Source organism: Kryptolebias marmoratus, linkage group LG15, assembly GCF_001649575.2.
Source record: "Kryptolebias marmoratus isolate JLee-2015 linkage group LG15, ASM164957v2, whole genome shotgun sequence".
Lineage (NCBI taxonomy): Eukaryota > Metazoa > Chordata > Actinopteri > Cyprinodontiformes > Rivulidae > Kryptolebias > Kryptolebias marmoratus.
Window position 1 is genome coordinate 16,662,131 of NC_051444.1, and position 10,447 is coordinate 16,672,577.

A 10,447-nucleotide genomic window follows, 5' to 3' on the forward strand; every position below is an offset into this window, starting at 1 on the left:
TCTGTGTCGAATCAAATAAGTGTTTAAACCAAAAATCTTCAATTTCTTTTCTTCAGCTATATTTAGAAATGGTGAATCAACACGATGGAAAAACCCCAAATATCAGAACCACAGGGATCACCCTCATGTTTATCAAGTTACAGCCATTCCAACGCAACACAGCCTCTGTAACTTGATACAACCTTCTCCTTAAGGGATACATGTGTGCTTGGTTCTGAAAGAATCTTGTCAACTTCTGGACACATTTCAGAAGCGAGCTGCAACCTTTTCAGAACAAGGAAAAGGTGCTAATCATCACATCGCCAAGCACGTTTCATTTGGCCTGAGACAGAGATTTGGTTACACGTTTATTTCCACAGAGAATCAAGTTGCTGTTTAGGCCGGATTTAATATTTTTACATCCCAAAAGTCACATCTCACATTAAAATGAACTCTTAGATAGACAACTGTTAGGTTGGGAAATACAGGAGAAAAACTTTACTGCATTTATGATACAAAAATGTTTGTCAACTCCAGTGTTCAGATTTAATAAGAAGATACACTTTCCCACAAAACTTTGCACAAATTTTAAGAATATTTTTATAAAATCTAACCAAAGTTTTTTTTTCTTTCTGAACATTATTTGTACCTTCAGGAACTGGTTTGAATCTTATAAACTTTAAAATGCATTTTCAACTACAGTATTTCCAAGAAGCCTGTTAGATTAGCTCAGCAAATTAAATCTAACGAAACTTTAAAACAAACAAAAAAAAAAAAGTTGGGAAAAACTGACACAGAACAGTCCATTTTTGTGTGTCCTTTAAGACAAACCTCATTATTTCTCCAAAAAGTGATTACTGCCATGGAAAATATCAATGAAATAAAAGCTATTTTTTGTCATTTCAGTCCAGCTACTGATCAGCCTTCTTTCAGAAAAACAAAGCATCAACTTCAAACCCAAACGTGGGAGAAAATGAGGGGCACTAATGAGAAAAGTTGAAGTTTACTCACCTGATTTCTTAACACTAATGTTGAGATTTCATTAAAATATATACAAATCTGGGCCTGAAAGTCTTTGTTAAATGCGTGAATGTCTGACTAAATTGCGTCTCTCTTTCTTCACAACAAACTTAAACAATAAACCATTATTTAAAGTAAACAATCATAAATAAGTGGCTGCAACACAGCCGTATTGTCTCATGCTGTCAGACACACGGTCAAAGTGATCACAGCATGAAAAACACTAAGTCCTTATTTTTTCACCATCTTCTCCAGGTAACTAATAAATCTTCTCAGGTTGATTTTGATGTTATCCAGCACACAGAGCTGCTGAGGGCTGTATTTACCTCTTCCTTCTTTACGTATCTGATGAGGAAAAAAGTGAAAATGAATGAAAAAGAAGAAGTTTGGAGAAGAGAAATGCATGCATTTGGAAAAATACAAAAAAAGTATAATCTAACACACAATTATCCGTAGATGTTTTTTTTTCTTCCACAGCAAGACAGAAATATTGATTCCAAAGCAATTCTTAAGAATTTGTTCATCTCTAGTACCTTAGCCTTGAAGACAGGCTGAAGTGCCTTAAGTGCAGCGAGTAAACCAATGCTTTTAGCAGCTATCTTCGCCTCCTCTCCATCCGCAAACACATCAAACAAAGCGTCAAGGGCTTCTCCGTTCACAACCAGGTCTGAATCCTTCGTAGCAACTTGAAGTAAGGCGTTCCCGATCAGCTGGAAGAGCGCAAGGTCTTAGAAAAGGAGCAAGCATTTAATAAGAAGTGCAGAGACCAAAAAAAAAAAAAAAAGGTACCTGAAGGATTTCTGCTGAGCCTTTTTCTTTGGCTAAAGTGCTGCCAGTGATGCCCAGAATGGCAACGGCGTTGACCCGCACGCTGACGACATCACAGCGGGTTGCTGCTTCGCTCAGGTTCATCAGCTGCTGCGGGGTCATACACTGAAAACCAGAAAACGTGCAAACATTTGATGTAAATACGAGGTGTGCGAGGGAACCGGCAGAGAATCTTCCAGTTTGAGAAAAATGTTACGTAGTTCAAGTTATTTAGCCAGTGCTTTATCAGTGAAGCGGCGGTGTATTCCACACCTGGGCGATGTTTTTGGAGGCAATCATCTGCAGGAGAGACCGCATGGCACTGATGACTGCCTCAAGGAACTCTACGTCTTTGGGTATCTCTGCAGCAGAAAAGAAGATCATTTTACATATCTATCTTCATCGGGATGTAATTCTTCATCAAGAAATCAATGAAACCTCAAATAAGTTCAATTACAAAGATTTAACACAAATGTGAGACCTTCGGCTCCAAAGACCAGAGTGGACAGGTGCTGTGCTGCTCCCTGCAGGGCTGCTGCTCCACCCAGAGACTCTGCATCCATGGTGGAGATGATGCTGTGGAGGCACGTCAGTGCTCGGGACTGAACACGCTGCATCCTAAACAAAGATGACATGTAATGAATGAAAATTTAAACACACAAAACAATTTTTGAGTCTGTCACTGAAGTTCAAGAGAATCTGAGAGGTGTGGAGAATTACCTTTTCGCCAGGCCCCTCCAGGAGGGATCCTCTTGACACACATTTATGGCTTCCTGTCTGGGGAATCCTGTCTTTTTGAGAACCTTGAGTTAGAAGGAAAAAACAAAAATCAACAACATACATAACCATCTTTTTTACCAAATAGTGTGGTTGCATAGGTGCAAAAGAGATCTTTATACAAGCAGAACAGGTAAGTACTGCAATCTGTTCTGCCTGGAGGGTGAAGATGGGTGGGGCTCGCCGCATAATCAGAGCCATATTTTAAGTTTGTAATTACAGATAATGTAACAAAGATGACAGTTGAACCATTTAATATGCTTGTCAACACTTTCTGACACTGTAGCGATTAATTCCACAGGTGAGATATGACTGGGGAAGCAGACTGCTATTTGCCTTTTCTGGTATGTTGTGGTTGATCAAGGCCCCTTGAACCTCAGCTGACAAGCAGAGAGGAGACATCAGACTGCATGCTCCATCACAGAGGCCATCGGGACCCATGTCGCTCTCGTCGCTGCTCGATTCCTCCTCCCACTCGTCATCAGAAGGGTCTGAACAGAACCGCCATGATACAGATTAGGAACAGTGCAGCTCATTTCGACACACTTACGTGAATTGCATGCGTTTTTCTGCTGTAATGGCCTTTTAGAGTGACAAACACATACTTGGTGGCTGTGTCACAGGAAATAAAGTTGATGGAGGGGGGCCTGGGGTCAGCACTGCTGTCTGTGCCCCCAACACTCACCGTCAGAGCAGCACATGTTGACAATGATCTCTAGGGACGTTTGCTGGGCTGTCAGCAAGGCCATTGCCTCCCTCAGCTCCTCCTTACCCCTCTGGACACAAACAAACAGCCGTGTGAGTCAACATCCTACTGAAACAATGACTTTTAGCACAGTTATCACCCAGCCTGAGCTCAGCTGCTCGCCACGGAGAAGCAATTTATTCCTGCTGATGCACTTGAATCTGTCAAGTTGCACAGTTCTGAGCTGGGACGCGGAGACAACCTGTGTCAAAAGTGTCTTTTTGAAGGAAAAAAAAACTTGTTATTCATTCCGCCTAACCATTTAGGTCTACTGCTTTAGTCACATCATGACAGATAACCACATTTGTGTAACCCACAGTGTTCTTTAAAGGGGAAGTTTGAGAACGTCAAGACGATCTTGGGGCTCCGGTGCTGACTGAGCTGAAAGGGACAGCTCTGTCTCGCCGGGGTCGAGTATGGGGACTGTCAGCCAGGCGCTGGTCCCCTGATGAACCGGGCTGAGTGTGTGTTCCCGACGTGCCCCCGGCCCCCCGGACGCGACAGTTTGCCCACGCTGTCAGTCTGGCTTTGCACTTCCGGATGACTCATGCGTTGCCTTTCCACCTGGCTTCGATGAGAGCTTTGAAAGTCCTAAAGTTGATCGCCTCTTTGCATAAACATGAGCACACGTCACATGTCACGATTTTACCTGCAGACATTTTGAGAGCTCTGAGAACTACTAGGTGGTAATTTATGATCACTGCAAGTTTAAGCATGTTATAAGCTGACAGATGATCACTTTTAATGTCTCTCCAGTGCTTACGTGTTACCCTGCAGAGGGCAAACAAACTGAATAAGGAGTAAAATAAATCAGTGAATCAACAGCTGACTATCAAAGGTCATACTGTATTTCTGAGGCCAACAATTCTAGTTTAATAAAGTCATTTTTGATGGAAGTAATTGCTGCCATGCAGTGGGTTGAGTATTTTTTTTAATTTTGCTACTTGACATATAAATGTGTTTATGCTCCCTGTGAACAGCTTGTGTATTTGTATCGGTGTATAGACAGAAATTAATGTAGCTACATTGTTTTTTTTAACTTCAGCTGCTTTTTCATTCATTTTCAGTCTAGTTCTTGTGTGTACATGACCATGACAGCATACCGTGCTTAAATACAGAACTGCAATGCTAACTTGTGTCTAATAATCCATTTACGTACTTGTCTATGACGAGTGAAGAGGTGAAAGAAAACAGGTGTCATGGTTTCATCAAAGCCAAGAAATAAAATAGAAAACCTCACATACCTGCTGCTGGTTAGGCCTAAAACTATACACCATCTGTAACCTTTCCGACTAAAACCTCAAGCTGGATGTTAGTGTGTAAAGATTGTTTTGATGTTTTTATTGATTTGCCTCAGTGGGGTGTGTAACAGTCAAGTCAAACCTACAGGAAGGAGGTCGGAGAAGTCTGTATCAATCTTCACAGTTTTGCCGTTCCTCGTCTTTTTAGACGGTTCTTCCATCTTGTCCATCTCCTCCTCGACGACCTCTCCTGCTGCCTGTTCTTCCGCGTCCGTTACAGGTTCTGCGTTTCTCTGATGATTCGCTTCTGCTCGTCTGAGTTTGGGGATCAGCACCCCTGTGTCTAAATCCAGGCACTGCGTCAAGGAGGCCACCACGGCGTTGAGGGTCTGGGCCTGGCGGGCCTCGGGCAGACTACCCTTCATGTTCCACAGTGTCCCTGAGGGACAAAGCAGGCAGTTAAGGAGGCTCAAGAGGGGACAATTTACTATTTACTATTTTACAGGTTTAGCGGACACAGCTATGCTGCATGTAATTTTTTTTTTATTTCTGGGGGGGGGGGGAACAGAGAAAAGACTGAGGACAGACTGTACCTGCAGCTAAAGTCCTGAGGAGAGTGTGTGCCATACTTGGCTGGGATGACAGCAGCACATTCTCCAGTGCTCCCAGCACAGCAGTGTTCATGCTACGCAGCAGTTCTGGGTTATCCTCAGTCACAGTGTGCAGACAGTGGGCTGGGGACACAACAGAAGGAAGTCTCACACCACATCACTTACTATTAGGACAAAAACAATGCCTTCTTAAAATTACATTCATACTAAAAGTTCCCTGTAAATTTCAAGAGCATCAATAAAATAAAACAGGCAGCTTAAAATACTCTTATCCTGGTTTTTCTTGTCAAGACTTTGGTTCTAATATGTTATTTGTTTTTTAGGTGAATCCCAATATGTTTAAAAGTTTTGTAAGATAAAATATAGTCATGTCTTCCTGTATTTTCTACCGATCACCCGATTACCTTAACAGTGACCCTGATCTTCCAGTTTTTAGCTGAGCCTTTTCACTTGATTTGCCTGGTTTCAATCAACTCTTACCAAAAACTAAATAAAGACACTAATCTCCAAAAACCCAAACTTTCCATCACAACTACCATTAAAAAGAAAAACAAAATGTGCAAGAGTGTCGTTTTCCCCCAGGAAATATCGATAATCACAGTTTTAGTGTTTTAAGGGTTAGTCACACGTATCCAGTCTTTATTCAAGCCTTGGTCAACTACTTTGACCAAGCTGTTGAATTGTAGACATAGCTAAAAATAAATTTGCCTTTCGATGTTCACAAAAAACCTGACCGACTAGCAAGCTACCAGAACTGGATGACCCGGCCAACAAGTTAATGGTTATCCACACAAGGAGTTTGTTGTTGGTCGGAACCGAAACGCCCTGCCTGCGAGTTCATGCCCCGATATATCTGGAAAACAAACTGGGAAAGACCGCGATCGGCATATGGTGAAATCCCACAGCCAAAAGCTCAAAGAGCCACTCGTTTTCCTGCTTTGCTGAAATGTCAGCAACACGTGTCCAGTGAATGACCTGATGTGGGACAAAGGTGAATGGAAAAACAGCCAGACTGACAGTATATGTAGTGAAGATTTACAATCCAAAACATCCTCAGATGATGTCCTTGAGGTGACGTGTTTGTCTACTTTGTCCAATAATGCAGATGATGACAGAATAAAAAGTTGTGGTCGGTAAGAAACCTAATGGGAACGCCATGAATGTTGCATCCAAATAGACAGAAGATTTTACAGCACAAACCTTTTTGGTTTAGCCTCGACTTTAAGCAGCTAAGTAAAATAAATTCCCGTCTGAGCATTACAACAGTGATGAAGAGTAAAGCCCATCAAGGTCTTTTGTGAGACGCTGATCACTGAATGGCAACTTAAAAAGTGTCGCACAGCTCCAAACATTGTTGTAAACTTTATTAAACAGGTAAAGCTTCTGCCCATGGGTCTTTATAAAGAGATCAATGCCTTGTGTTTAACATTAAGTGTCACACACAGAGGTGGAAGTGGGATGGTCTGGGGATGTTTGTTATATTCAAAGCTGCCTAGCACCCTGAACATAAAAAATGAATTTTACAGTGTCATGAAATATTCACTGGCTTACTGGTCTGAGCTGGTCAATAAAAGAATCCAAAACAGAACCACAACTGTTTCTGTGCTATAAAAGCTTCAGTTTTCATTGTGCAGAACACTGGGACAATAAACCAATAAGACTTACCTGCAGATATGCCCAGTTCCACATTGTCAGGGTGCCTCTCGAGACACTGGACGACCACGTCAAACAGACCCGACTTGTTGAACATAGACACGGCTAGGTTGCTACTCTCACTGGCGGGACAACGCAGATATGAAAGCAGTTAAAAAAATAATTTATTAACACGGAGCATATCTGACTGGGGCAGAGCAGAGGAGGGGGCCAGGGTCACAAAACCAGCTGTGAAATCTTCAAGTGGCTAAGTATGCTTTCAGAACTGAAGATTTTAGGAAACTTCTTTCTCATGAGTTGCAATTACAATTGATAATACAGATAAATTAAAAAAAAACACACTTCTAAAACACTTGGTAAACGTCTGGCTTGATGATGCAAACTGATAGTTATAGAACAGCCACATTAAATATCTTGCTCGGGGACCCTTTTTTACCGGTGCTTCAAATATTATGCAGATTTTAGATGTTAAATTCTAACAACTTCTGTCAGAAACCACAGGCATAACTTACAGAAAAAAACATTAATATGTGTCGTAATAATGAGAGGAAAGGTCTCATTGTGGCTACTCTTACAACAAACAAATCTTGGTTCTACTACCCATATATCTGGGACAAGAAGATTGTCCCAGATAGTTTTAGATCTAGAGGCAAGCTATATTCACGAAATATGCAGGAATTTTTCCGGATTATTTTTAAAGCCTCATATATATATATATTTTTTTTTAAACCGATCTAAATGTATTGAGCACTTCTGAGCAGCTAGGCAACCAAAATGAACAAGTGAGTAACGGTTTAATGAAAACAGTGTGCACAAACTTCTTATGGCTTACCAGAGATTCCACAGCAGATTCACAGCCTCGTTGGCCACATCCTCCACGGGATTTCTCTGGTCTTTCATTGTCACAACGGCGCTGTCAAAACCAGCACAACACTGCAAAAATAAAAAATAAAAACTGGGTTTGTGATATCAGCCAAACAACAAGTGGGTGTGAACATATCTTATATAAAAATGTCCAAATGTTTAATTAAAACACTCAGTCTTGAACGAGATATTTCAAATATACTGTTCAAGGTTCAAAATCTCAAACAAAGGTCAGGAGAAAGCTGGTCTTGAGCCTATTTTTCCAGCATGCAGGCAGTTTTTTTTCCCCCTTACATTTTGCTCTGCTTTGGAATGACATCTAATTGAAGCGGATATTTTTTTTTAGCTTGCTGATGAGGAGGAACCGAAGTGATGGAGTGAGCTAAAAGCAGCGGCGGAGTCTCACCTCTCTAAGCAGTGCTGTCAGAGGAGTCATGACGTCGTGCTTCACCATGTCCTCGCACACCTCCTGACCCCCACATGCACTCAGATTTCTGCAGGAGAGAGGGAGAGAGGGAGAGAGGGAGAGAGAGAGACGGTCCCAGACGCACACTCATCAGTCGCTGAGAGGAGGCTCGCTGTGAAAGATGCTGTTTGTACGGATGAGAGACGCAGCTGTGGTGCACAAAGCCTGTTTGAAGGTTTAACAGTCAAAACAAATGATTGCTGGGCAAGATCTTATATTCTGCTTATATTAAAGATCCTCTTGTTCCATATTTTCCTAAAAGAGAACATTGCTCTCAGACTGCAGGTTTAATTGTGGTTTCTAGAGTTTCTAAAATGGGAGGCAGAGCTTTCAGCTCTCAGGCTCCTCTCTTGTGGAACCAACTTCCTGTTTCTGCCTGTGAGGGTGACAACTTGTCTATTTTTAAAGGTTGCTTAAGACTTTCCTGTTTGATAAATCCTATAGTTAGGGTTGGTTTCGGTTTCCTGAGCTATTCTTTAGTTATGCTGCTATAGGCATAGACTGCTGGAGGACAAATTGACCACGTCCTCACTCTGCAGCTGTCTTTACTCTTTCTTCTCTCCATGTTTGTATTCCCATAGAAACTACACCTGGACCAGTCATTCTGTGTTAGTCTGTCTCTTTCCTGTCCTCTAAAACCCCAGCCAGTTGAGGCATGACCGTCCATCCGGAGCCTGGTTCTGGTTCTGCTGGAGGTTTCTTCCTGTTAAAAGAAAGTCGTTCCTTTCCACTGTCGCCAACGTGCTGCTCAGGATGGAGGACTGTGATGAAGTGAAGATTTGATACAATCTGCTGGTTTCTTTAGCTAGATGACTCCAACTGACATTTCCTAAAGTACTGCTTGTGAATCTTTAGTATTATAAGAATAGAATTGACTGTAAATGGATTTAAATCTGACTGCTGGAGACAGACCCCATCTCCCTGCTAGGATGGATGCATGGATTTGAATCAGGATCTGAATTGCATTTATTATTGGAACTTATTTTTCCTTTTATATAGCATCCTAAATTGACTTGGCGCTACATAAATGAACTAAATTGAATTGAAGATAACTACGGTGACAATCAGGAAGGTAAAATGAGCCATAAGTGCGAATATTAAATATTCATCAATTGTGTTTACGGCAGATCAAATTTTAAATAAATTAATAAATAAATAAACGTGAACTTCAATTTGCACGGCGTTACAGCCTGACTGTTTTTATATCATGGCGCCCTCTGTTGAAGTAAACGAATACAGATTTGCTTCAGCTCTGAAAACCCAGTTATATAACCCAGAGTTATACATTTTAGCTTGAGTCATCAGATGCAAAGGCTTACCAACAAAATATTAAAAATTCAGACTTAATTTATATTACATCAATTTGCCCAATTACATTTTGTTTCCTGAATGAGACAATTTTACATTTTAAAAAGCTGAAATCCATTAATGCTTCTCTGACTTTGTCTGTGAACATAAGCACACATTTATTATAACTGTCTAATTGCAAATTGTTTTGTAAAACAAAACAATAAAGTCTGTCACTGTATAAATATTTCTAACCTGTAACCAGACAGGTGGGCATCCATCTCTCTGTCTTTAAAGTGAGCGTCAGGCTGTGTCTCAATCTTTCTGACTGTTTTTCTTTTTATTCAACCCGACACTTGTTTTTACTGCCTATAATGAGCTCATTGATGCTATAATCATTCTGTTGGAATCAAAAGCATGCAGCATACGGTAAACAGAAACAAACAAAAGGCCAGACTCCACTCAGCTAACTCACCTGAGAGCCCCAGTGGCCGTCTCTCTGACAGCCAGGCTGCCATCCAGCAGCATGGGGCCCAGGCGTTTAACGGCACCCCTCTGGAGGAAACCAGGGATGGTCTGGCTCTGCTGCACCACCCGGGATATGCTGGCACACGCAAACTCTCGAACATCAGCACTCGGACTCTGCAACTGCACAGACACAAACGCTTTAATCACAACCAGTATTAATACCAAGAGAACACGTAAACATTGAATAAGGCTTCAACTGGTTTAGATCCAGCTGTGCATTTTTTTATAGGAATGTGGAATTACTGTTGTAACAAATTACCTTAAAATACAATTTTATTGGTGATATTTTGTAGCTGTTTATGAACTATTTGTAACTAGAGAAGTTGCATTTCCTGCGAAAATGCAGTGTGAATGCTTTTTTTGCTGAATGATTTTGCTGAAAGCGGCTGAAGATATGCTGAACAGCTGAAGTTTAATGAAAACGCAAAAAGTGAAACAGCAGCTAATTTGAAGAAGATTTGCATAAGAT

At 41.2% G+C, this 10,447-nt stretch overlaps 1 protein-coding gene across 1 annotated transcript in view; it reads right to left on the reverse strand.

Annotated features, from left to right (window-relative positions):
* Positions 1-334: 334 nt before the first annotated feature.
* heatr3 (HEAT repeat containing 3) overlaps positions 335-10,447 on the reverse strand; it is a 13,802-nt gene continuing 3,689 nt past the window's right edge. Inside the window, exons 2-15 of the mRNA XM_017428705.3 lie at positions 9,926-10,098; positions 8,104-8,191; positions 7,666-7,766; positions 6,846-6,955; positions 5,163-5,303; positions 4,716-5,008; positions 3,269-3,359; positions 2,920-3,074; positions 2,527-2,609; positions 2,288-2,424; positions 2,080-2,168; positions 1,789-1,932; positions 1,533-1,709; positions 335-1,344 (exon numbers count right to left, since the gene is read on the reverse strand). Coding sequence (XP_017284194.1) covers positions 1,231-1,344; positions 1,533-1,709; positions 1,789-1,932; positions 2,080-2,168; positions 2,288-2,424; positions 2,527-2,609; positions 2,920-3,074; positions 3,269-3,359; positions 4,716-5,008; positions 5,163-5,303; positions 6,846-6,955; positions 7,666-7,766; positions 8,104-8,191; positions 9,926-10,098 — 1,896 coding nt within the window. The 3' untranslated portion in view covers positions 335-1,230. The remainder of the gene's footprint in view (positions 1,345-1,532; positions 1,710-1,788; positions 1,933-2,079; positions 2,169-2,287; positions 2,425-2,526; positions 2,610-2,919; positions 3,075-3,268; positions 3,360-4,715; positions 5,009-5,162; positions 5,304-6,845; positions 6,956-7,665; positions 7,767-8,103; positions 8,192-9,925; positions 10,099-10,447) is intronic.